Consider the following 27,918-nt stretch of genomic DNA (forward strand, 5'->3'; position numbering starts at 1 on the left):
TCCAGTGATGATCCATGGCACGAAGCCTCCAGTGATGATCCATGGTAAGAAGCCTCCAGTGATGATCCATGGCACGAAGCCTCCAGTGATGATCCATGGCAAGAAGCCTCCAGTGATGATCCATGGCACGAAGCCTCCAGTGATGATCCATGGCAAGAAGCCTCCAGTGATGATCCCTGGCAAGAAGCCTCCAGTGGTGAGACATGGCACGAAGCCTCCAGTGAGGAGTTATGGCACGAGGCCTCGAGGCCTCCAGCGGTGGCTCCGGACTAGAGGGCATCCCGTCAGTACGGAGCCTCCAGCAAAGCCCTCTAGTCCGGAGCCTCCAGCAAAGCCCTCTAGTCCGGAGCCTCCAGCGATGCCCTCTAGTCCGGAGCCTCCAGCGATGCCCTCTAGTCCGGAGCCACCAGCGACGGGCTTCAGTTCGGAGCAGCCGGAGTCTCCCTCCTGTCCGGAGCTGCCGGAGTCTCCCTCCTGTCCGGAGCTGCCGGAGTCTCCCTCCTGTCCGGAGCTGCCGGAGTCTCCCTCCTGTCCGGGGCCCGCTGCGAGGGTCCCCAGTCCGGGGTTGGCGGCGAGGGTCCCGCCACATAAGTGTGCCAAGCTTAAGGTGGAGCGGGGTCCACGTCCCGCATCAGAGCCGCCCCCGCGGATAGATGCCCACCCAGACCCTCCCCTATAGGTTTAGGTTTTGCGGCCGGAGTCCGCACCTTTGGGGGGGGGGGGGGCATTCTATGTTGTGTGTTCTATGTTTTCTATTTCTGTGTGTTTGGCCGGGTGTGGTTCTCAATCAGAGGCAGCTGTCTATCGTTGTCTCTGATTGAGAACCATACTTAGGTAGCCTTTTCCCACCTGTGTTTTGTGGGTAGTTGTTTTCTGTTTTTGTGTCTGCACCAGACAGAACTGTTTCGCTTTCGTTCTCCTGTTTGTTGTTTTTGTTCAATTTGGTTTTTGGATTAAATTATGAACACTTTAAACGCTGCACCTTGGTCCACTCTTCCTTCAGCCCACGAGAATCGTTACATGTTGTTGAATCTTGTTATGTTCATACAAATATTTACACATGTTAAGTTTGCTGAAAAGAAACACAGTTGACAGTGAGAGGACGTTTCTTTTTTTGCTGAGTTTTTATGATCTTAAAACAATTCCATATTTTAGCTTAGTAGAACATATAATGGAGTTATTATAAAGTGCTACCAAATATTCCATTGCTGTAACTGATTTAGCGATTCAGGTTGGTCTTCACACTAGTATTCTCTCCCCAATTGTCAGCTATAACCTACCATGTCTCTGCAAAGGGGTCTAGGCCTTTATGGCACAATAGAGGAAAAGGTGTGTTTGCTCAATGCCTTCTCTAACGTCTACAGGTCTGAAGATAGTTGCCTACGCAAGTCTAACTAGCTACAACCAGAGTCTTCTATTTAGACACCATTGCTTTCTAAGTCTTGAGACTTGTTAAATGCATGAGAGGCTATAATGCAACACCTGTTTTCTGTCACTCACATTACTGTACCGTGATTATGAACTAGCACTTTGGCAGCCCCCCTTTGCTAATACACACACACACACACACACACACACACACACACACACACACACACACACACACACACACACACACACAGTGGGAGAGAGTCATTAGAGGAATGGTATTTACGTCGCCTGACTCACAGCAGATCACCTGTTTGACTGATGGTGGGTCAGTCACATGGTTTGTGAGCGTCGGTGTGGCAGTGTGACTTAACCTCAGATAACGCTCTCTGATTGGTGGCACTTCCAATTTTGGGACAACACAACTGATATGTGCAGTGGCAACCCAAACATTGTACATGTGTCAGTGCTTAATTTGTTACGGATCCTGCCGTAACAGGATCCGTCACCTCAGTTCTGGACTGTTTCGTTCTGGAACCTATTTGCCAGGATCCGGTACCTCTCGTGGCATGAAACATAATTTTTTACTGTTTGCAATGTAAAAATTTGAATGAAAGTGTTCAGAGTTCATTCGATTTGCCTCTGTAATTCTCCTTCCCCCTAAAAAAATGTGGCCTAATGTGAAAATGTAGATTTTCAGCCCGTGCCTGATATTCTAAGAATTGATTCGGCTTGGGCCAGTCCGGGTTTATGATTTGCGCAACATTATAGCCTAGAGAGCAACTCGTGTCAGGTGCTGTGGTGTGTGAGAAAAGCGTGCCTATCTCTCTCAGAACCAGAATCCCTTTCTATGATCTCTCTCCCTCTCTGCTCTGCTAGACATGAGCCTGCAACTACCATCTCTCCAGAGTCAAACTTCATCATTTATTTCCTTATAGAATCATAGCCATGGGAAGGATGCTGGTGGTGCCACAGCACCCCTGATAAATTGAAATACATTTGCCAAAGTTCTAGAATTACTGCTGTCTGTTCAGAAAGAAATGAACTCATTCAGAAGACTACACCAGGAGTAGCCACCGAGGATCAATAGACTTTTTTTATATATATTTTTTTTAATAGCCTAGCTTGGATTGTGTGTAGCCCAATCACAAGGCATTGCCTACAGTTGGGAACGTGTGGCAAATCTGTCAGTGAACTGCATGCAGCCAAAACAGGCCTTTTGCAATATTTCAAATACAATCATGGTATAGCACAGTTTGGAAAGCAAATGGCTCCTGCTGAAACAAAAATACTTCTCTCTCTGGAGGCTACTTCCAAATAGGCCTATTGAGTGAACAGCATTGTTTTTGTAAACTAAACCGAGAGAGAGGCTTTTGGCACGAGCGCATCGACCATCGCTGATGAGTGAGCTGTGTGCAATTGGGTGAGTCATTGAAACTGGAAAGCTTTTTAGGACTATAAATTCCTCCTCATATTGTACAATATGTAATGTTTCCTTCACACACCTAGGCTATTGATGGATTCAAGACGAGGTCATTTTTTAATGATCTCACATTCTCAGTTTGTCCGTGTCAAAATAGCCTCACATTTAAATAATTTGTGCGCTATTAAAATAAGATTCTGCTAAAGTCTCCAGTCATGTAAAATTACATAGAATTGCATGAAATGCATTTATAAAAAGGCCAAATTTTTCCGGGCCCTAGGCTACAAAAAAAATTCTGCAAGCGAGTCTACTCTACTGTCATGACTGTCCTGTAAGGATCCAAATAGGTCAGAACAGCTTGGCAATAAATTACTTCAACCAGACCCTCTCCCACCCACAGAGGGGGGAGGAGGGAACTGGCGGGGGGTTGACAGCTCAAACCCTGTTGCAAATCAAGGACATGAACATTCAGCCATCTCCCTATCCAAATTCACACAGGAATGTGCCTTTGTTTCACAGACATTTTCCCGCCGAAACTCTTAACACGTTCTAAAGCAAATACTGGAAAGATATTTCTAACAGACAATGTGGGGAATGGTCAGAGGAGACCCAAAGACCACTAATGTTGTTTGGTTGTTATTTTGTGATGTCATAAAAAGTGTTATAAATGGAAATACTGTTACTTGAAAAGTATACACACTGTATGTGTGAAGTGTCCATCCGATGCGAAATTGTTTCTATAACTTTGTACAAGTAAGTAGTCACCGCCCCCTTGAGTGAGGTCAGAGAGCGTGTCAGCCTCACAAACCGCTCCTTTTGAACAAACTGTATAAAACGATGGGTTAAGAATTAACATATCAGACCAGAGAGGTGTCGAGCTGCAGCTCACGTCCAAAGTGGTTTGAAGTCCAAAATCTCAACACGAGGTAGAAACGAGTCACATCCCAGACAATCACTGGTATGGCTGATTTATCTAGAGAAAGGGAATTTAAGTGGGACCATTCTACTACTCTTCTCAAATCACCGTAATGCGCTACTCTCATCACCCCACTGAGAACCATCAACACTGCTGGCTAGCCTATCTTCAAAGAAGCATCTTCCAGAGCGAGTGGAAGCAGAGTGAGCTCTGTAGTTCTTTTCGGGACTACATAGCGGGTCACCGGATGCCGGGCGACTGCAGAGGAGAGCAACAGTATGAGATGGTTGGGGACCCCTTTTGGACAATCGGAGCCTTACAAGCGTGCCGCGAAAAGGCCCAACACCCTTTCCAAGAAGGACTGGTTCCGACAGAAATACACGAAGAACCAAGACATAAATTCATGATTTCTTACTCCACACGGGTGGCGGTTCATGTGCAAGTATATGATTACTATGAGAGGTTTCTAAAGTACCAACATTAAGTGTCTCTGTCTCTCGCCATATCCATGTCTTTTGTAACAAGCCGCCATATTGTGTCAGTCCGCTAGGGACCTGTTTCTAATGTATTAATTATTCCTGTGTTACCATTTAGTTAGATAGTAAATAAATAATGAAACCAATGTGTGTGAAACTGAATCAAATACAAGACTGGGTTTTTTTCAGATGCAGGAGGTTATGACTGTTCAGAATGATGATATGATACGAGGTTATGATTAATAAGTGTTTATGGATATAATTGGTAAAGACCTTTTAGAGTTTAATTTGGGAGATGATAACTCTTTAAAGAACCGCTCTCGTGGTGCCCCAGATCCTAATGAGTTAATTGTTACATGATTAATTTAATCGGGTAACAATTAAACATAGTTAGTTGATTAGATAAATAACAGTCATGAGATTAATGAAACTAAAGTCACGACACTAGTCTAGACCACTACACAAATGTGATGATATGCAATGCATGCAATGCTTTATTATGAAGGTGATTTTCCAGTACCTCAGAGAGCCCCAGGTCACCCTCCTCTCCTGCACACTTTTTGTTCCGGCACCACCTGATTTACAAATTAAGCACTGATGTGTATATGTGTGTGCATCATCCCCCTATATATTTTTGACACTCACAACTAGAGTTTCTCTTTGTTTGGGCTAGTTCAGTTGGTTTTAACAGGTATTATACATCAGCGTGTCTGTCCATGGATGGCTAATACCCTCATGCTATGTGGTCTAGTGGTTTGGAGTCCTTGGGCCACTGTTCTCCTGGTATAGAGTTTCTTCCTCATTTAGTGTGGGCCATACACATGACTCACTGGCCTGGGGCCCTGGCTTTGGAAGGTGGTGTCAGGTTCAGCCCCTCTTTCTCAATCTGTGCCTTAGATCAGAGTAGATAAAGGGAGAGAGGGAGGGATGAATGGTGGGAGGGGAGGGGTGAGGAGGAAGAGAGAGTGGTGTGAGTTGGGGGTGTGTTCACAGGGGGTGAGGGAGAGCGCAAGTTGGATTGTGTCTAGACCAGACATTTTTCCATTGTGTTTTTGGCAGGTCTTACCTTGCCCCTCACCACCCCTTCTGAGGCACACCTCCTAATCCACACCTGCTTGCTGTCCCCAAGTGGTATGTCCCCAAGTGGTATGTTCCCAATTTAGGGCCCACCTGTTGCCTTGGGAATTCATATTTTGGGGGGTGGGGTTGTAGTGGATGGGGTGAGCTCGCTGCAGTGTACTGGTGGGGAGCATGACCCCTTTGGCATGTGTTCTAAAACAGCAAAAGAATTTAGGACCACAGAAAAGACAGACAATGGGAGCCAGTCCAATGCAGACAAGCCCCAGGCTGTCCGGAAGAAGTGTTGAGTCATAAGTCCAGATTGGTGGTGATGGACATTGGCTTGAGTTCCATATCATCTCCAACAGTCCAGGCGTTCAACCTTTGCAGGTAATTCCCTGCAGCGCAGTGGCCAACAAATCTGGGCAGTCCCTTTTTCATAGATTTACATTTTTTCTGCCAGGTATCAATCTAATCAATAAAATGAAATATCCTCTTCAATTGCATTTCATCCAATTGTAACCACTCTTCTTGGTGGTGCAAAACGTCACATAAGGTTTAATAAGAGTGAGGGAATACTTAAAAATTAGACCAACTAGCCTACTGCACTTTTTATAGTGCTTTTAACAACTGCATGATTCATCACATGATTGGTCCTTTTTCACATACTTACATGTGTCCAATATTTAAAAGGCGACTTATGGAATCTGAAAGGGCCACAGTGCAAACCTAGTAGGAATCACAGTGGCCGTTCTGTGTACAGATAACACTCCTCTTGACTTCAGCCAATGGTGAATAAGGTCAATACAGCTCCTGCTTTCATCTTGCCGCAAAAGACGACCTCTGTGACGGCTGAAACTCCCTCCAGTCACCCCTCCCTCTCTCATTTAGAAAATACCAAGAGAGGTGTGCGCCAATGTCATTCTATCCAAGGTAGACCCGGACTCGCCACAAACTTCAAAGCGAGGAGACGCAGAGTTAAAACTTTTGAACTATTGCAACTTTGTCGCTTTTCACTTGTGTTTCAATCCTTGTCTTGGATTTGACTTTACCGGTCAACATTTAATACAAGTGCCAGGCTTATTGTCTATATTCCAAGTGAGGTTTTTCACGTCGTGTCCAGTTGGGAGTGCGCGTGGGGGAGCGGGACAACTGTCACGGACTGTAATTGGTGTCTCGCGCGGTCAAAGCCATGCCGCCTGGGTTTCAGCAACTTGGAGTGGAGGTATTGTCAACATTACTCGTTTTGATAAGAAAATATGAAATGTTTTCATGCTCACTAACAACGAGTAGCCTCTGATGCATGAAGTAGAATTTACGCATAAGTTATAGCCTATGGAGACCGATTTTCAGCAGCCTAACCCATGTCTCTGCATGTGTGAATGAAAATGTATATTTTGTTTATAAAAAGTCTATTAAAGTATAAATATCCTTTAAATACATACATTGTCTACATTTTGTAATCCATGTTTTAGAGATCCATTAAGAACTTTTACAATAGGCTAATTGATATCTCCACCCAGCTAAAAGTTGCCTCTTTATCTCTTCGTTCTCATCCCCTTTCACTTTCTTATCTCAGGCGAGGGATGACTCTTCCACACCTGACGAAATGACTGGTTCATATGAACGCCTTTGAAAAATTTATGTAATCTGAGGAAATGGTGACTAACTTTAGCCTAATACCACTTTGCAGCTGTGAAATGTTGAGATGTGAAATCAGAATACAGACAAGTGTCAGTGAGATATGGAATATTAAAAATCTAAACTAATTTTCGCGAATGAAACGTGCTTTTAGAATAATTATAGCAATTGCTATTCATCCATCAGAATCGGCATTGTGAGCATTTACATTTAGAACCCCAATAACGTTACATGGGGAATATTTAAATAATGCTATGTAACTGAATGTCTAAAATTAGACTTTCACATTCTAAAAGTAGGCCAGACCCTCTAAATATATGGCTCTAACAAACGTTCTACTTTCAGGAAGATTGTCAAAATATGTGAGCCCTTATTTGTCCTATAGTGACCTTGACCAGGAGATACCGGTTTACAGGTCAGGGCTGAGATGCATATGGGTTGGTAGGTGACCCAGTCCCACCGGTTTGTGTTACATACCACAGCTCATACTAAAAACACTATTAAACTAGTACATATATTCAAGAATATAATCATTGTATATCATTGCACCATCATTGTAGCATACAATTATACCAGTTAATTATGCACTATATCTGCACAATTAGAGCCAAAGTGTGAGACAATGGCATCAGACTGAACAGCCCCCATGTAGTCATCATTATGATTCGCAGTGGGCTACAAACATGTAGCAGGCTAGGCAGGTCATGTTACCAAATTATTAGCCTAGCACACAAACAAGTACAAACACCATATCCCTCACTTTATCAGATTAGCCACGCACAGTAGGCGGGCCCCAGCAAGGTAATTAGAGGACACACGGGAGCAGGGATTGGTTCATTGGCAGGTCAATCATGGTCTATAAGGGCCTTTTTAACACAAACACTAACACACACACACACAGTGGCTGAAAAAGTACCCAATTGTCATACTTGAGTAAAAGTAAACTAAATAGAAAATGACTCAAGTAGAGTGCAAAGTCACCCAGTAAAATACTACTTGAGTAAAAGTAAAAAATTATTTGGTTTTAAATGTACTTAAGTATCAAAAGCAAATGGAATTGTTAAAATATACTTAAGTATCAAAAGTGAAAGTAAATACTATAAATCAATTCAATATATTAAGCAAACCAGACTGCACAATTTACTTTTTTATTTACGAATAGCCAGAGCCACACTCAGAAATCATTTACAAACTAAGCATTTGTGTTAAGTTAGTCCGCCAGATCAGAGGCAGTAGGGATGACCACATGTTCTCTCTTGATAAGTGTGTAAATTGTACCATTTTCCTGTCCTGCTAAGCATTCAAAATGTAACAAGTACTTTTTGGTGTCAGGGAAACTATATGGGAGTAAAAAGTACATATTTTCTTTAGGAATGTAGTGGAGTAAAAGTAAAAGTAGTCAAAAATATAAGAAGTAAAGTACAGATACTCCAAAAAACAACTTAAGTACTTCAAAGTATTTTTACTTTGTTGCTTTACGCCACTGCTTAGACAAACACATGCACACACTTTACCTTTGTTTTGCTTTTATGTTGACAAAACACACCCTGTCTGGGTACTCAACACTGCAAGGTCATCATGTCACAGCAACACAGACAGACACACCTCCGACACAAACTCAACCAGGTGTAGGATTCTAATGTAATATGCACACACATTGGGACATTTATTAATGGACCATTCTACAATTTTTCAGAATAGAATAGAATGATGTCCTCAGAGGGGAAATGCTTTGCACAGTCTTGTATAGTTTAGATAAAACATAACAGTGAACACCATGTATATGTTTTCATTAATAACATAACATATTGATAACATTTTTGGAGAAGAAAACTGTTAACCCTATCTAGTTAATATCGGATAAGAACTAAGTAACTGTGCATTACAGCCCATGTTTAACTATTGTGAATTCAGTGGTATGTTGGGATGGCTGCTGGAGCCAGTCATGTTTAACTATTGTGAATTCAGTGGTATGTTGGGATGGCTGCTGGAGCCAGTCAGCTTGCTGTGTTGAAGGTAAACAGATGTAAGCCCTAGGAAAGCCTGGTCAGTCTCTCCCAGAGCCCCAAGCTGTCAGTCACCATGGCAACATGTGCCTGTGGGCTTTATATACTGTATATATATTGTCATCTTCAACCTAGACGGGAACTAGGATGGAACTCAGCGTTCAGTCACCCAATCACACGATACACAGTTAAGTCCTGGACACAGCTAGAAAGATCCTTTCTCATTGGTATCACAGTTATAAATAGTGGATATTAGAGAGGCTGTTGCGTGTGTGTCTGGGGGGGTTAGGTTGTTTTTGCAACAAACCATGCCTTTCTAGGTTATCCATCCGCTCTATATCCCGCTCCAATGGGCACAATCCCACAGTCCTTGTTTCCCTTTATGAACAACCAGAGACACATATTTAAATCTAAATATATGGCTCTGCAAGCAACCACACAATTTCACCATAATAACAGAGGTGTTGTCTTCCTCTTGTGTGTGTCCACTACAGACAGTGACTGGAACCCTTGCTCTCTCAGTGTTCACTGCTGTATTGGGCTCCTTTCAGTTTGGATACAATATCGGCGTCATCAATGCACCTCAGAAGGTAAGACCAACTTGCAATTTCATTAAAGGGGAATCCCACCACTTTTTAACCTCATATTTATTATCTCCAGAACCATACTAGTTTTCCCTTTAACCAGTGCCATAGATATACAGATTCTGGCAAAATCAGGCCCACTTTGGCACCAAAAGTTACAGTACATTCAAGACCGTTAAATTCTAATAGAATCCCAATTAGAATGTTGTCAGGGGGCATGTTTGGTATCAAATCAAATGTTATTGGTGACATACACATGCGAAATGCTTGTGTTCCTAGCTCCAACAGTGCAGTAGTATCTAACAATCACAACAATACACAGACATCTAAAAGTTAAAGAATGGAATTAAGAAATATATAAATATTAGATCAAGCAATGTTGGAGTGGCATTGACTAAAATACAGTAGAATAGAATACAGTATATACATATGAGATGAGTAAAGCAGTATGTAAACATTATTTAAACATTATTAAAATGACTAGTGTTCCATTATAAAAGTGGCCAGTGATTCCATGTAATTTATATAGGGCAGCAGCCTCTAAGGTGAAGGGTTGCGTAACCGGGAGGAAGCCGACTAGTGATGTCGATTTAACAGTCTGATAGCCTTGAGATAGAAGCTGTTTTTCAGTCTCTCGGTCCCAGCTTTGATGCACATGTACTGACCTCGACTTCTAGATGATAGCGGGGTGAACAGGCCGTGGCCCGGGTGGTTGATGTCCTTGATGATCTTCCTGTGACATCGGGTGCTGTAGGTGTCCTGGAGAGCAGGTAGTTTGCCCCCGGTGATGTGTTGGGCACACCGCACCACCCTCTGGAGAGCCCTGTGTTTGTGGGCGGTGCAGTTGCCGTACCAGGCGGTGATACAGCCCGAAAGGATGCTCTCAATTGTGCAACTGTAAAGGTTTGTTAGGGTTTTAGGGGCCAAGGCAAAATTTCTTCAGTCTCCTGAGGTTGAAGAGACGCTGTTGCGCCTTCACCACACTGTCTGTGTGGGTTAGCCATTTCAGATTGTCAGTGATGTTTACGCCGAGGAACTTGAAGCTTTCCACCTTCTCCACTGTGGTCCCGTCGATGTGGATAGTGGCGTGCTCCCTTTGCTGTTTCCTGAAGTCCACGATCAGCTGCTTTGTTTTGTTTACATTGAGTGAGAGGTTATTTTCCTGGCACCACACTCCCAGGGCCCTCATCTCCTCCTTGTAGGCTGTCTCGTCATTGTTGGTAATCAGGCCTACTACTGTTGTGCCGTCTGCAAACTTGATGATTGAGGTGGAGGCATGCGTGGCCACGCAGTCATGGGCGAACATGGAGTACAGGAGGGGGCTGAGCACACACCCTTGTGGGGCCCCTGTGTTGAGGATCAGTGAAGTGGAGGTGTTCTTTCCTACCTTCACCACCTGGGGGCGGCCCATCACAGGGCGAGGTTCAGACCCAGGGCCCCGAGCTTAATGATGAGTTTGGAGGATACTATGGTGTTGAATGCTAAGCTATAGTCAATGAACAGCATTCTTACATAGGTATTCCTCTTGTCCAGATGGAATAGCGCAGTGTGCAGCCCGATGGCGATCATCGTCTGTGGATCTATTAGGGCGGTAAGCAAATTGAAATGGGTCTAGGATGTCAGGTAAGGTAGAGGTGATATGATCCTTAACTAGCCTCTCACAGCACTTCATGATGACAGAAGTGAGTGTTACGGGGCAATAGTAATTTAGTTCAGTTACCTTTGCTTTCTTGGGTACAGGAACAATGGTGGACATCTTGAAGCAAGTGGGGACAGCAGATTGGGATAGGGAAAGATTGAATATGTCCGTAAACACTCCAGCCAGCTGGTCTGAGCATTGTCTGAGGACGCGGCTAGGGATGCCGTCTGGGCTAGCAGCTTTGGGAGGGTTAACAAGCTTTAACGTCTTACTCAAGACGGCTACCGAGAAGGAGAACACACAGTCCTTGGTAGTGGGCCACGTCGGTGGCACTATGTTATCCTCAAAGTGGGCAAAGAAGGTGTTTAGCTTGTCCGGAAGCAAAACGTCGGTATCCGCGAAGTAGCTGGTTTTCTCTCTGTAGTCCGTGATTGTCTGTAGACCCTGCCACATACGTCTTGTGTCTGAGCCTTTGAATTGTGACTACACTTTGTCTCTGTACTGACATTTTGTCTGTTTGATTGCCTTATGGAGGGAATAACTACTCTGTTTGTATTCTGCCATATTCCCATTCACCTTGCCACGGTTAAATGCTGTGGTTCACGCTTTCAGTTTTGCGTGAATGTTGCCATCTATCCACGGTTTCTGGTTTGGGTAGGTTTTAATAGTCACAGTGGGTACAACATCTCCTATACACTTCCTAATTAACTCAGTCACCGTGTCTGTGTATTTGTCAATGTTATTCGAGTACTACCATCAATGTGTTGATAGATCTTCGGTAGCGTTTTCCTCAAATTAGCTTTGTTAAAATCCCCAGCTACAATAAATGCGTCCTCAGGATATGTGGTTTCCAGTTTGCATAAAGTCCAGTGTAGTTCTTTGAGGGCCGTTGTGGTATCGGCTTGAGGGGGTATATACAAGCTGTGACTATAAGAGAATTATCTTGGGAGGTAAAAATATGGTCGGCATTTGATTGTGAGGTATTCTAGGTCGGGTGAACAAAAGGACTTGAGTTTCTGTATGTTATCACAATCACACCATGAGTAGTTAATTATGAAACATACACCCCCGCCTTTCTTCTTCCCGGAGAGTTCTTTATTCATATCTGTGCGATGTACTGAGAACCCAGCTGGCAGTATGAACTGGGACATTATATACCGAGAGAACAATGTTTCCGTGAAACAGAGTATGTTACAATCCCTGATGTCTCTCTGGAAGGAGATCCTAGCCCTGAGCTCGTCTACTTTATTATCCAGAGACTGAACATTAGCGAGTAATATAAAAAAACTATTCTGGGCTAATAATGTAAGAAATAACTAAATACTGCAAAGTTGCTTAGGAACTAGAAGCAGAGCTGCCATATCTGTTAGCTCCATCTTGCCTTTTCATCATGGAAGACAGTTGGCTAAGCTCTTTCTACTGGAGTCTGTAGCTCCTGCATGAACAACCCAGCTAGCACATAATGTTCTGAGAAGCATATATTTCTTAGAACTTTGTGAGAGTGTGGTTGTCATTTGGTGGTTTTGAATAAAACGTTCCCTCAACTTTCTGGGAATGGTGCATGATAGTCGCTTGGCTTTGGAACATTCTCAGCACATTTAAGGAACTAAAAAGTTATCACATACGAGCTGATCTGGGAATTTAAGAGCTGATCTGGGAATTAATACCTTTAGGATGACTAAAACATGCATACTGTTGCCATGGCACCATGAGGTCGAAAAATTGAAATATTGATCATTTATTTGACCGAGACTCGCGCCGACAGAAAGAAGCATCAATCTCAGATAAAGCATCCGAGCGAGGGGAACAGCGGTCCTCTGCCTCAGTATGTGTAGACCATGTATCTGATGCTGTCTGGACAAAAAGGAGTATGGCATATCATACTTTTTTTTGGACAGACATCATCAGATACATGGGCTACGAACAGTGCATTCGGAAAGTATTCAGATCCCTTAACTTTTTCCACATTTTGTTAAATTACGGCCTTATTCTAAAATGGATTAAAAAATAATAATAATCTCATCAATCTACACACAATAACCCATAATGAGGAATCAAAAACAGGTTTTTAGAAATTTGTGCAAATGTATTATAATTAAAAAACAGAAATACCTTATTTACATAAGTCTTCAGATCCTTTGCTATGAGACTCGAAATTGAGCTCAGGCGCATCCTGTTTCCATTGACCATCCTTGACATGTTTCTGCAACTTCATTGGAGGGAAGTGACCAAGAACGCAATGGTCACTCTGACGGAGCTCTAGAGTTCCTCTGTGGAGATGGGAGAGCATCTCTGCAGCACTCCACCAATCACGCCTTTATGGTAGAGTGGCCAGATGGAAGCCACCCCTCAGTAAAAGGCACATGACAGCCCGCTTGGATTTTGCCAAAAGGCACCTAAAGGACTCATACCATGAGAAACAAGATTCTTTGGTCTGATGAAACTAAGATTTAACTTTTTGGCCTGAATGCTAAGCGTCATGTCTGGAGGAAACCTGGCACCATCACTAAGGTGAAGCATGGTGGTGCTGTGGGGATGTTTTTCAGCTGCAGTGACTGGGAGACTAGTCAGGATCGAGGGAAAGATGAACGGAGCAAAGTACGGAGAGATCCTTGATGAAAACCTGGTCCAGAGCACTCAGGACCTCAGACTAGGGCGAAGGTTCACCTTCCAACAGGACAGTGACCCTAAGCACACAGCCAAGTCAATGCAGGAGTGCCTTCGAGAGAAGTCTCTGAATGTCCTTGTGTGGCCCAGCCAGAGCCCGACTTGAACCCGATCGAACATCTCTGGAGAGACCTGAAAATAGCTGTGCAGAGAAGAATGGGTGAAACTCCCCAAATTCATACCCAAGAAGACTCTAGGCTGTAATCCCTACCAAAGGTGCTTCAACAAAGTACTGAGTAAAGGGTCTGAATACTTATGTATGAGTAAACCGCCACTACCATCCGTACTATTGGCCAACGTGCAATCACTGGAAAATAGAATGGATGATCTACGATTAAGACCATCCTACCAACGGGACATTAAAAACTATAATATCTTATGTTTCATTGAGTCGTGGCTGAACGGATGCTATAGAGCTGGCTGGGTATTCCGTGCATCGGCAGGACAGAGAAGCTATGTCTGGTAAGACGAGGGGTGGGATGTGTGTCTATTTGTAAATAACAGCTGGTGCGCGATTTCTAATTTTAAAGAAGTCTCAAGGTATTGCTCGCCTGAGGTAGAGTACCTCATGATAAGCTGTAGACCACACTATCTACCAAGAGAGTTGTCATCTATATTATTCGAAACTGTCTATTTACCACCACAAACCAATGCTGGCACTAAGACCACACTCAACGAGCTGTATAAGGCCATAAGCAAACAAGAAAATGCACATCTAGTAGTGGCGCGCCTAGTGGCCGGGGACTTTAATGCAAGAAAACTTAAATCCATTTGACCAAATTTCGACCAGCATGTCACATGTGCAACTAAAGGGGGAAAAAAACTCTAGACCACCTTTACTCCACACACAGAGACACATACAAAGCTCTCCCTCGCCCTCCATTTGGCAAATCTGACCATAATTCTATCCTCCTGATTCCTGCGTACAAGCAAAAGCTAAAGCAGGAAGTACCAGTGACTCGCTCAATACGGAAGTGGTCAGATGACGCGCATGCTAATCTACAGGACTGTTTTGCTAGCACAGACTGGAATTTTTTCCGGGATTCATCCAATGGCATTGAGGAGTATACCACCTCAGTCGCCGGCTTTATCAATAAGTGTATCGATGACGTTGTCCTCACAGTGACCATACAGACATATCCCAACCAGAAGCCATGGATTACAGTGAACCGCACCGAGCTAAAGGCTAGAGCTGCCTCTTTCAAGGAGCGGAACACTAATCCGGACGCTTATAAGAAACACCATCATCCCGGAAACCCTAGACCCACTCCAATTCGCATACCGCCCCAACAGATCCACAGATGACGCATTCTCAATCGCACTCAACTCTGCCCTTTCCCACCTGGACAAAAGGAACACCTATGTAAGAATGGTGTTCATTGACTTCAGCTCAGCATTCAACACCATAGTGCCCACAAAGCTCATCACTAAGCTAAGGACCCTGGGACTAAACACATCTCTCTGCAATTGGATCCTGGACTTCCTGACGGGCCTCCCCCAGGTGGTAAGGGTAGGCAACAACACATCTGCCACGCTGATCCGCAACACTGGCGCCCCTCAGGGGTGCGTGCTTAGTCCCCTCCTGTACTTCCTGTTCATCCACGACTGCGTGGTCAAACACGACTCCAACACCGTCATTAAGTTTGCTGATGACACAGTGGTAGGCCTGATCAGCGACAACAATGAGACAGCCTATAGGGAGGAGGTCATAGACCTGGCAGTGTGGTGCCAGGACAACAACCTCTCCCTCAATGTGAGCAAGACAAAGGTCTACACCTGTTGTATTCGGAGCATGTGATAAATAACATTTGCGGTTTTTATTTTCAATTTAATATATATATTTTTTTTTAACTGTTTTTGCTTTGTCATTTAATCCATTTTAGAATAAGGCTGTAACGTAACAAAATGTGGAAAAAGTCAAGGGGTCTGAATACTTTCCGAATGCACTGTGTGCTCGTCGTCCTCACCAGGGTCTTGACCTGACTGTAGTTCAGCGTTGTAACTGACTTCAGTGGGCAAATACTCACTTTCGATGGCCAGTGGCACGCTGGAAAAGTGAATCCCGGTTTCAACTGTACCGGGCAGATCAGATAGCAGACAGCGTGTCCGATAGCAGACAGCGTGTCCGGTGTCTTGTGGGCGAGCGGTTTGCTGCAACAGGAGGTCCCGTGAGAAAAAAACTTGCCGCCTATAGAAATCAAATGCCCATCCAACTGATTAATTAAAGTTATGTTAGGATATATCAGTTATCCTATTAGAGCTTTTGTGCTGAATCCACTGTGTTGTTTAAGGTGCCATGTTTATGGTCATGTCAGTGTGTAGGAAGGAGATTCCAAGATGTGGGAAGTGTGCAGGAAGGCAAGGGACAGAAGATTGTGTAGTTTCAGTGGATAAGGTTGTGTGGGTTAACTGTAGGGGTGACCATGCCGCTGGGAATCGGAAGTGTCCGGTACGAGAGAGGCAGGTTGAAGTGGCCAGAGTCAGAGTAGTGCAGAAGGTGTCGTATGCTGAGGCTGTGAAGAAAGTAGAGGGGGATGGGTCAAGGGTGAGGGAAGAGTAAAATGAGATGGGTCAAGGGTGAGGGAAGAGTAAAATGAGTAGAATTGCATGAAATTATTTTTTTAAATAATTAATTGTTCATCTCATTTGACCACCTCCCTCCAATGGTCACTCAAGCCATGAACTTTCCAACCCTCTCATGATCTACCATCTCATGAATGACGTTGTTGATTTCTAAATTGCTTGTCTTTTTTTGTGTTGCTTTAAAGCGCTTTGATATTCTTTATGTAATGAATAGCGCTTGAATAAATTATTAATATGACCTTTTCGGAAACAGGCTATTGTTGTCTTTTTTCTCAGGACCAGGTTTGTCCCGTTCACAATGAAGTAGAGTCTATAGATTTTAAAAGCAACATATTAATGTCAGTGCAATCAATTAAGGATTCAAACTAAATGAAATGTCGCGATGGAGGAAAGAAGACATGTAGGGATATAGAAGAGAGAGGGAGATAGGGGGAATAATAGGGGGAATAGAGAGACTGTGAGGATGGATGTACTATTACAGAATAGGAGATGGATAAAGAGAGCAGGAGGAAGAAATATATTGGAGACAAGAGAGGGAAAGAGCAGAAGAGAGAGTGGCCAGGGGAGCATCCGAGTAATGTCAACACGAGCCGCATGAGGAAACACACAGCGTTGCCAAAAAATACCCCCAAACCTGACCCCTCACCCTGCCTCCTCGCCCTCCTCACCCATCCGCAAGCCTGCACAGTTCACACATCTATCTACCCCCATTCCTGCACTTCACCCCCCCACATCTCAGATATCCTTTAACAGCCACGGGTGAAATCGGAGGCAGAGGGGTTTAAGGCAACGATTCTGGTGCCATGGGAAAGAGGGGCTATTTTGGGCTTTTTTTAGGGCGACACTCACAAGGTTTGTTGAGGCTTCACGCTGTGACACAGACAAGGGCGGGCGGTGTCGCGTTCGGAGAGAAACACACCATAGTGCACGTACAGCCTCCCTGAACATTATATAGTTAGATGCTCCCGCTGCAATCTAGACAATCTCTTAGATTAACTGTCGTAAAGCCCCTCCCTCATAAGGGGGCTTTAGTTGTGGTTTGGTGGTCATGGGGTTCTGATGTGGCAGTGGCATATATCAGAACATATATCAGCTAATTACTAATACATCAAATATAGCAGATCATATATCAGCTAACATACACCAAATATATTAGAACATATATCAGCTAACATAGCTAATATATGTTATAATATATTTGATGTAACAGAAATAAGAAATATTAGAATATATCAGCTAACATGCATCAAATATAATGGAACATACATCAGCAATGATAAACTCAGAAAAAAGAAATGTCCCTTTTTCAGGACCCTGTCTTTCAAAGATAATTCGTAAAAATCCAAATAACTTCACAGATCTTCATTGTAAAGGGTTTAAACACTGTTTCCCATGCTTGTTCAATGAACCATAAACAATTAATGAACATGCACCTGTGGAACGGTCGTTAAGACACTAACAGCTTACAGACGGTAGGCAATTATGGTCACAGTTATGAAAACGTAGGACACTAAAGAGGCCTTTCTACTGACTCTGAAAAACACCAAAAGAAAGATGCCCAGGGTCCCTGCTCATCTGCGTGAACGTGCCTTAGGCATGCTGCAAGGAGGCATGAGGATTGCAGATGTGGCCAGGGCAATAAATTGCAATGTCCGCACTGTGAGACACCTAAAACAGAGCTACAGGGAGACAGGACGGTCAGCTGATCGTCCTCGCAGTGGCAGACCACGTGTAACAACACCTGCACAGGATCGGTACATCCGAACATCACACCTGCGGGACAGGTACAGGATGGCAACAACAACTGCCCGAGTTACACCAGGAACGTACAATCCCTCCATCAGTGCTTAGATTGTCCGCAATAGGCTGAGAGAGGCTGGACTGAGGGCTTGTAGGCCTGTTGTAACTGAGGGCTGGACTGAGGGCTTGTAGGCCTGTCACCAGACATCACCGGCAACAACGTCGCCTACGGGCACAAACCCACCGTTGCTGGACCAGACAGGACTGGCAAAAAGTGCTCTTCACTGACGAGTCGCGGTTTTGTCTCACCAGGAGTGATGGTCGGATTCGCGTTTATCATCGAAGGAATGAACGTTACACCGAGGCCTGTACTCTGGAGCGGGATCGATTTGGAGGTGGATGGTCCGTCATGGTCTGGGGCGATGTGTCACAGCATCATCGGACTGAGCTTGTTATCATTGCAGGCAATCTCAAAGCTATGCGTTACAGGGAAGACATCCTCCTCCCTCATGTGGTACCCTTCCTGCAGGTTCATCCTGACATGACCCTCCAGCATGACAATGCCACCAGCCGTACTGCTCGTTTTGTGCGTGATTTCCTGCAAGACAGGAATGTCAGTGTTCTGCCATGGCCAGCGAAGAGCCCGGATCTCAATCCCATTGAGCACGCCTGGGACCTGTTGGATCGGAGGGTGAGGGCTATTGCCATTCCCCCCAGAAATGTCTGGGAACTTGCAGGTGCCTTTGTGGAAGAGTGGGGTAACATCTCACAGAAAGAACTGGGAAATCTGGTGCAGTCCATGAGGAGGAGATGCACTGCAGTACTTAATGCAGCTGGTGGCCACACCAGATACTGACTGTTACTTTGATTTTGACCTGTTACTTTGATTTTGACCCCCCCTTTGTTCAGGGACACATTATTCCATTTCTGTTAGTCACATGTCTGTGGAAGTTGTTCAGTTTATGTCTTATGTTCTTACAAATATTTAAACATGTTAAGTTTGCTGAAAATAAACACAGTTGACAGTGAGAGGACGTTTATTTTTTTCCTGAGTTTACATCAAATATATTGAAACATACCCAGCTAAGCACATTTGGTTTCTTGGAAGTTGTGAGAACGTATGTTTTTGGTTTCACATTGGTTGTTTCCTGACCGGTTAAACTTAATTTTTTAAAAACATTCTGAGAACAGAAGTGAAAATGTATACAGTTCTGGGAACATTTAGTTTTAGGTAGCAGGGAGGTTCTAAGAATGTTTTACTCTGGTTCCTTGAAAGTTTTCCTGTAGGTTTTATTAATGCTCTGAGAACAAAATGATAGGTTATTTTGAGTTTTTTTTTATAACTTCCTTAACTTTTACTGAATGTTTCAACAAGACTTTTAATAACACTGCTAGCTTATTTTGGGTTTTGAAATCCAAGCACAGATAGGACACATGGGAATGTATTTCCTTAGGCATTAATCATGCAAACACATCTTTTTTATTGTGGCACAGTATAAGTGAGATTCAAACCTGTAATCTAATGTTCTCTAGACATGGAATGAGTCCACTGAGCCACCAGGATGGTAGTCTGAATACCAGTCTCTGTAGTTAACATGCCACTCCTTGTCATTGTAACGGTTTTCTTCGTCCTCCTCTGACGAGGAGTAAGAAATGTCGGACCAATGCGCAGCGTGGTATGTGACCATAATATATTTTAATAATACAAACGAACACAGAAACAAAACAATAAGTGAAATACAAACCGAAACAGTTCCGTGTGGGACAAACACTGACACGGAAAATAACCACCCACAAAACCCAGGTAGAAAAAGGCTACCTAAGTATGATTCTCAATCAGAGACAACTAACGACACCTGCCTCTGATTGAGAATCATACCAGGCCAAACGAAAAAAACAACATAGAAAAACGAACATAGATAACCCACCCAACTCACGCCCTGACCATACTAAAACAAAGAAATAACAAAAGAACTAAGGTCAGAACGTGACAGTCATTGCCAAAGAGACTGGCCTTTTGGCAGTCTACAACATTCAATATACACTGGATTTACAGCGAACTTGCTCATTGGTTGTTGGAAATAATATTTTCCATTACAACATGTGGTGCCTGGAAAATAGAATTAGAATTTATAATAAAGTCAAAAACAAACATTTAGCTGTTAGGCAGGTTCTATTTTGAGGCATAAAATCAAATCTAAGATGTTTTGTGGTTGGAATTACTGTATTTACTTTGAGAATTTAGACTTGAGCTAGCAACAAACAAAAAACGGTTGCTTAGCTGTTCTCCGTGATCTCATTAATGATAGCATGTTCATATTTGAAGATAGCAGAAAGGCCAGTCTCTTTGCCACATGGCATGGAGTACAGTGTATGGATTAGCTGAAGAAACTTGGACCCATGCTACCACTATGGGGCTAGCATGCCATGTATTAAAACAGAGACCATTTCAAAGGAAACCATTTTAAAACATTTTTTATTTAACCTTTATTTAACTAGGCAAGTCAGTTAAGAAAATATTCTTATTTACAATGACGGCCTACCCCGGCCAAACCCAGACGACGCTGGGCCAATTGTGTGCCACCCTATGGGACTCCCAATCACGGCCGGATGTGATACAGCCTGGACAAGCACTCATTAATTAAGATCAGGAGTGGCCAATTAATGAGCGTGGACAACACACCAGAACACACTTAACAAGATAGAGGATAGAGAGAGTTTTGTTGATGCTGAGAATGGAATGTACGTTTTTAAATAACATTCTCAGAGCGTTCTCTGAATATTACTAAAGTGTTCTTGTAGTTTTTATAGAAAAATGTCTTAACATTCTCGGAACAATTTGAGAACATTACTTTAAATAGAACCACGAGGAAACCTGTAGGAAACGTTATGCTGAAGTACTGAAATTCCCACAGAAGAACGTTGTTTCTTAACGTTCTTGAAACAATTTGACAACATTCCCAATGTCAAACCAGTTGGAGAAAGCTCCTAGAACGTTACCAAAATTGAAATGAAATGTAACCATGTTTGAACTTTTAATCAAACGTTATGTTAAAGTAATGAAATATCAATAAAATAATGTTTTATAAATGTGCTGAGAATGTTCCAAAGGCAAGCAATTATCCTGCACCATTCCTAGAAAGTTGTGGGAAGGTTGTTTGCAAAATAACCATAGAACAACCACGCTCTCACCAATCTCTAAGAAACATATGGTTCTGAGAACTTGATGTGCTAGCTTGGGTACTGTGTATCAGTTATTATACATAAAATATATAGGTACATATATCAACAGTTTATTATATAAAATTGTAGAATCAGTTTCATGCTGCATATACTGAACAAAAATATAAACGCCACATGCAACAATTTCAAAGATTTTACTGAGTTACAGTTCATATGAGGAAATCTGTCAATTGAAATAAATGAATTAGGCCCTAATCTATGGATTTCACATGACTGGGAATACAGATATGCATCTGTTGGTCAAAGATACCTTACAAAAAATGGTCCTCAAAATGCGCCTCAGGATCTCGTCACGGTATTTATGTGCATTCAAATTGCCATTGATAAAATGCAATTGTGTTCGTTGTCCATAGCTTACGTCTGCCCATACCATAACCCCACCGCCACCATGGGCACTCTGTTCACAACGTTGATATCAGAAAACCGCTCGCCCACACAATGCAATACATGTGGTCTGCAGTTGTGAGGCCGGTTGGAAGTACTGCCAAATTCTCTAAAACAGCATTGGAGGCAGCTTATGGTAGAGAAATGAACATTAAATTCTCTGGCAACAGCTCTGGTGGACATTCCTGCAGTCAGCATCTATTGCATGCTCCCTCAAAAGTTGAGACATCTGTGGCATTGTGTTGTGTGAAAAAACTGCACATTTTACAGTGGTCTTTTATTGTCCCCAGCACAAGGTGCACCGGTATAATGATCATGCTGTTTAATCAGCTTCTTTATATGCCACACCTCTCAGGTGGATGGATTATCTTGGCAACGGAGGTATGCTCAATAACAGGGATTTAAACAAATTTGTGCACAACATTTGAGAGAAATATGCTTTTTGTGCGTATAGAACATTTCTGGGATCTTTTATTTCAGCTCATGACACATGGGACAAACACTTTACATGCTGCGTTTATATTTTTGTTCAGTGTATATTGAGGCAGATTCTTAGGAATCTGATAGTATCTGTATTTAGATACAGACAGGGAGTGAGTCAGACAGAGGAACACACGGAGTTAGTCAGGTGAGTTGTGTTACAAGAGAGGCCTTACAACCGACGTGCCCCCGCTGGTATGTACTCTCTGGTCATGAGTCCTGGTCCCTTGAACCTCTTTACACATGAGCCAAAACCTTGTACCCTATGCCATCTATTCACCAGGTGAAACCTTCAGGCCCAAAAGAACCTCTTGACTCAACTGTGCTACTCGTTGAAAGTCAATCCATTGAAAGACAATCTATTTGCGTTAAATTCTAGGTAAGGGATTAATGATTGGGAAGTTTTGATTTTGATAGACCATTTTGATAGACCATATTGGCAAGAAGCACATAGTATTGAGTGGTGGTTATACCCGGCCTTCACAGAACAGTTTGTCATAGTATTCACACAAAGCACATTTCTCTCTGTTCCATTGCCAAAGCATTTATCTCAAGGAAGTAACACTTTTGTATACACTTACCTAGATTCAGTATATGTGGCCCATGCCATGCGGGAATCAAACCAAGAACTCTGGTGTTGGAAGGATGCACAACACTCCAATTAACGGAACCAAATTGAACAAAGCTCATAAAGCAATTTTGTCTTGACATTGTTGTCTTCCTGGCCTGGTCCCAGATCTGTTTGTGCTGTCTTACCAACTCCTATGATCCCTGTCATGCTAGGACAGCACAAACAGATCTGGGACCAGGTTACAGTCTTCCTGCTATAACTAAGGAAAAAATGTTAGCTCTATTGGATGGCTCATCTGTCTCCTCATTGTCTTGTCATGGTCTCAACTCATCTCTCTTCTCCTGCCTTTCCAGATCATTGAGGCGGACTACAATGCTACATGGGTGCACCGGTATGGAGAGCCCATTCCCACCGCTACACTCACCACTCTGTGGTCACTGTCGGTAGCCATCTTCTCTATAGGAGGCATGATCTCTTCCTTCTGTGTGGGCGTCATCTCAGAATGGCTGGGCAGGTAGGGGAGATGATACACTCACATACGAGAGAGCGGACGCCCAGACACGCGTGTGTATGCATGCACACGCTAGGGTGACCACATTAAAAACCTCAAAGTGCGGGACAACAGGATGATTTTGCAGGATATTAACTGGACAGTGTTGCCTTCATGAATGAAACATTTGACAGCATTTGCATATGCACAGTAGCGGATTTAGGTATGGGCAACATGTGCAGCCGCCCGGGGGGGGCGGGCGGCAAGATGGTGAATTTGACATTTGCGCTCGTTTGCACGTCACGTTAATGATATCATGTCACCATGTGGGACTGTGGGTCAATTAACCTTGTCGGAGTGGGCGCCCTGATTCTAGTTTGTGAGCTACTGCCTGGGAAGGTCTCCCTTCAGAAGTACGAGATGGGGAGGGGGGCGGGGGTAGACTGACCTCAGGTCTCCCCACTGGAAGCCCGAGGTAGGGGGAGTGGGGGAATCTATCAAATAGCACACCTCTAACTTTGTACAGTACTAATGCAATTAGTAAAATCAGTCACACTACGAAATGCTACCAAATGAACCACAATTCATTCATAATATATAGTTTCACAGACATATTGTTGCATTTTTTTCTGGTTTGTGCGAAATCATTAAGAATAATATCAAACCAGTCTGCACTCCACCAAGGTGAATTGGTTTAGTCTTGACTCTTGGTTGACAGTGTTGGGGGATGGGTAATGTGTTGATGCTCGAGTGCCAAATCAACACAAATGGACAAGAAAAGGTCTAAGCCATCAGGTGCCCAGTTTAGGAAAAAGAGGAAAGAAGAAGAGGAGAAACGTACAGCTAAGTCATCTCTTTATGAGTATAATATTATGCATGTAATGAAATAGGCTAGTATAACACTTATGTTTGTTAGCCTATGTTGCTTGCTTTGCTCTTTTTATATTTTATTTATTTAACCTGTCAAGTCAGTTAAGAACAAATGCTTATTTACAATGACAGCCTAGGAACAGTGGGTTAACTGCCTTGTTCAGGGGCAGAACAACAGATTTTTACCTTGTCAGCTCGGGGATTCGATCTAGCAATCTTTCGGTTATTGGCCCAACGCTCTAACCACTAGGCTACCTATTACACATAGGGAGACAATATTCAGTTTTCTGTCCAACTAGCTTACATAACATTGGATATAATTTCACACAGTTTCATCATGATAATGTGTGTAGCCTGCAGAAAAACGATTACCACCTAACTAGCACATTATTGATTTAGGTAACTTTCATTGAGGTGACATCATAAAGGTTTTCTGTGATTGTATTGACTAGGTCCTGAGCTCAGTCAGGGGAATTTCCAATGCTGTAGGCTAACTTCAAATATGTCTATATTATGCTGATATTTTGTATCTTTGGTGATATATTGAGTCTTTTGGGGTGTCTTATGCCAAGAATTAGCCAAGGAGGTTGTATGGTTCATTTGGTTCCTATTCTGAAAGTTTGATCAATTGTGCATAATGACATGTATATTTAATTGTGCTACAAATGTATTTAGGGTGTCAGACTCATATACTGTATTTCAATGCAAATTCAGGGGCACTTCTGAAATATTTTGGAGAACCCTCTGGCACTGGCCAGGATGAGGAGGCATCCACCTCCTCAGCCACACAGGCCTCTTCAGAAATGTTGTCTGAGACTGAGGACGAGGATGAAGACCCATTTGCTTCCATTTCTCCCCAGCAGGATTCTTCAAGTGTGTGTGTGGGTACAGGTACATGTGTTTATGTGTGCATACCTGCATAACATAAACAAAATCAATAATTTCCCTTTTGCAAAGTTTTAAGTTTCCATATTGTAGGTAACAATGATGATTTTATTATTACTGGGTATGTATGTGGGATGTTCCACCACTATAAATGCTGTGAATAACGTGTGTAAACGAATGCCCATTAGCAATGCCTGTAGCAGCATCCCCACCAAATCCTGCTGCTGAGGATGAACCACTGTCTACAGACCCTGCTGACTGGCCTTCAGTTCTGACTGACAGAATTTGGACACAGCTAGTTTGCAGAGGACCAAGTGAGGTACCACCTAACTTTGTTTTCCCAAGGAATGAGAGTGATAGAAGAAGTTGCCACCACCAGTATTTCAGGAAGACCTTGGTGAGTGGTGAAAACATCCCTAGGAGTTGGTTGGTGTATTCTGAAAGAAACAACAGCCTCTTCTGCTTCTGCTGCAAACTCTTTTCTAGGAAAAAAACTGTATTTAGCAAACTCAGGATTGACAGACTGGAAACATGCAAGTTCTTTGCTGACTTCACACGGCAGCAGTCCAGAACACCAAAACTGCATGAAAACATGGAAAGAACTGGCAATAAGGATCAAAAAAGGGGAAACAATTGATACGCACGAGATGGCACTTATGTAGGCTGAGAGGATAAGATGGAGAGAGAGGTGTTGACACGTCTGACTGCTATTGTGCAGTCTCTGGCAATTATAAATCTGGCACTAAGGGGACACACAGAAACACTGTACTCTCCATCAAATGGAAATATCCTCAAAGAGGTTGAACTGATGGCACAATTTGATCCAGTCATGAAAGAGCACCTTAACTGTGTCCAAAAAGGGACTTCAAGTCACACCACCAGCTACCTTGGCCACCAAATACAGAATGAACTCATTGATTTGTTGAGCAGCAAGGTCATTTCAATAATGGTGAGTGACATCAAGCTGGCAAAATTCTTCTCTATCATCTGCACCTCAGACGTCAGCCACACTGAACAGTTGTCAGTTGTGATTAGAATTGTGTGACTGAAGGAGGAGCCCCACATAAAGGAACATTTTATGGGGTTTTGGAGGCAGAGGAGTCCACGGGACAACGTTTGGTATCTCTGATTCTCAACAGATTAGAGGAGCTAAACATTCCTTTTGAGGACTGCAGAGGACAGTCTGATGATAATGGGGCCAACATGAGAGGCAAAAACAAAGGTGTCCAAGCCAGACTCCTGGAAATGCATCCAAGAGCTCTATTTGTGCCATGTGGGGCTCACACATTGAACCTGGTTGTGGCTGATGCTGCTAAAAGTTCTGTCGATGCCACAGGTTACTTTGGCATCTTACACAAACTGTACACCTTGTTCTCAGCCTCCACACAGCGATGGGCCATCCTGAAAAAACATGTGGACCTCACTTTGAAGATGTGGACTGAGACGAGGTGGGAGAGTAAGGTTTAGAGTGTTGAGACACTGAGGTATCAGGCAGCAGCGGTGAGAGAGGCACTGATTGAGGTGAGGGATCAAACCAAAGACCCTGTGATAAAGATTGAGGCCCAGTCCTTGTCAGAAGAGGTGGGATCATACCACTTCAGCATCTGTACAGTGGTGTGGTATGACATCTTGAGCCAGATCCAACATGTGAGCAAGCTGATACAGTCTCCCCGTATGCATATGGATGTTGCAGTCATTCTTCTCAGAAAGACAGAGAGAGTTCTCAGCAACTACAGAGCATCAGGCTTTATGACTGCACAAACTTCAGCCAAGGATATTTGCGATGGTATGAATGTAGAGGCAAAAAAGGCTGAAGTCCACAAAGCGTCACATTTCATACAAATCATTTGATGAGCCTTTGAGTGATACCCTGAAGAAGCTGGATGTGACATTTTTCAATGTTGTTGTTGATGCTGCAACAGCCCTTCAGGAAAGATTTTCCACATTGGAAAATGTGGGAGAGAAGTTTGGAGTGTTGTCAACCTTCCAAAGTCTCTCAAATGAGGAGCTGACAGAACAATGTGAGGCCCTTAGTATCAAATCAAATCAAATCAAGTTTATTTTATATAGCCCTTCGTACATCAGCTAATATCTCGAAGTGCTGTACAGAAATCCAGCCTAAAACCCCAAACAGCAAGCAATGCAGGTGTAGAAGCACGGCGGCTAGGAAAAACTCCCTAGAAAGGCCAAAACCTAAGAAGAAACCTAGAGAGGAACCAGGCTATGAGGGGTGGCCAGTCCTCTTCTGGCTGTGCCGGGTGGAGATTATAACAGAACATGGCCAAGATGTTCAAATGTTCATAAATGACCAGCATGGTCAAATAATAATCAGGAGTAAATGTCAGTTGGCTTTTCATAGCCGATCATTAAGAGTATCTCTACCGCTCCTGCGGTCTCTAGAGAGTTGAAAACAGCAGGTCTGGGACAGGTAGCACGTCCGGTGGACAGGTCAGGGTTCCATAGCCGCAGGCAGAACAGTTGAAACTGGAACAGCAGCAAGGCCAGGTGGACTGGGGACAGCAAGGAGTCATCATGCCCGGTAGTCCTGACGCATGGTCCTAGGGCTCAGGTCCTCCGAGAGAGAGAAAGAAAGAGAGAAGGAGAGAATTAGAGAGAGCATACTTAAATTCACACAGGATACCGGATAAAACAGGAGAAGTACTCCAGATATAACCAACTGACCCTAGCCCCCCGACACATAAACTACTGCAGCATAAATACTGGAGGCTGAGACAGGAGGGGTCAGGAGACACTGTGGCCCCATCCGATGATACCCCCAGACAGGGCCAAACAGGAAGGATACAACCCCACCCACTTTGCCAAAGCACAGCCCCCACACCACTAGAGGGATATCTTCAACCACCAACTTACCATCCTGAGACAAGGCCGAGTA

General features: G+C 43.5%; 1 protein-coding gene across 1 annotated transcript in view; it reads left to right on the forward strand.

The window, feature by feature from the left end:
* Positions 1 to 6,163: 6,163 nt before the first annotated feature.
* Positions 6,164 to 27,918, forward strand: part of LOC139561078 (solute carrier family 2, facilitated glucose transporter member 4-like) — a 42,691-nt gene continuing 20,936 nt past the window's right edge. The window contains exons 1-3 of the mRNA XM_071377916.1: positions 6,164 to 6,467; positions 9,384 to 9,479; positions 23,134 to 23,294. Coding sequence (XP_071234017.1) covers positions 6,435 to 6,467; positions 9,384 to 9,479; positions 23,134 to 23,294 — 290 coding nt within the window. The 5' untranslated portion in view covers positions 6,164 to 6,434. The remainder of the gene's footprint in view (positions 6,468 to 9,383; positions 9,480 to 23,133; positions 23,295 to 27,918) is intronic.

This window comes from Salvelinus alpinus, chromosome 31 (assembly GCF_045679555.1).
Source record: "Salvelinus alpinus chromosome 31, SLU_Salpinus.1, whole genome shotgun sequence".
Taxonomy (NCBI): domain Eukaryota; kingdom Metazoa; phylum Chordata; class Actinopteri; order Salmoniformes; family Salmonidae; genus Salvelinus; species Salvelinus alpinus.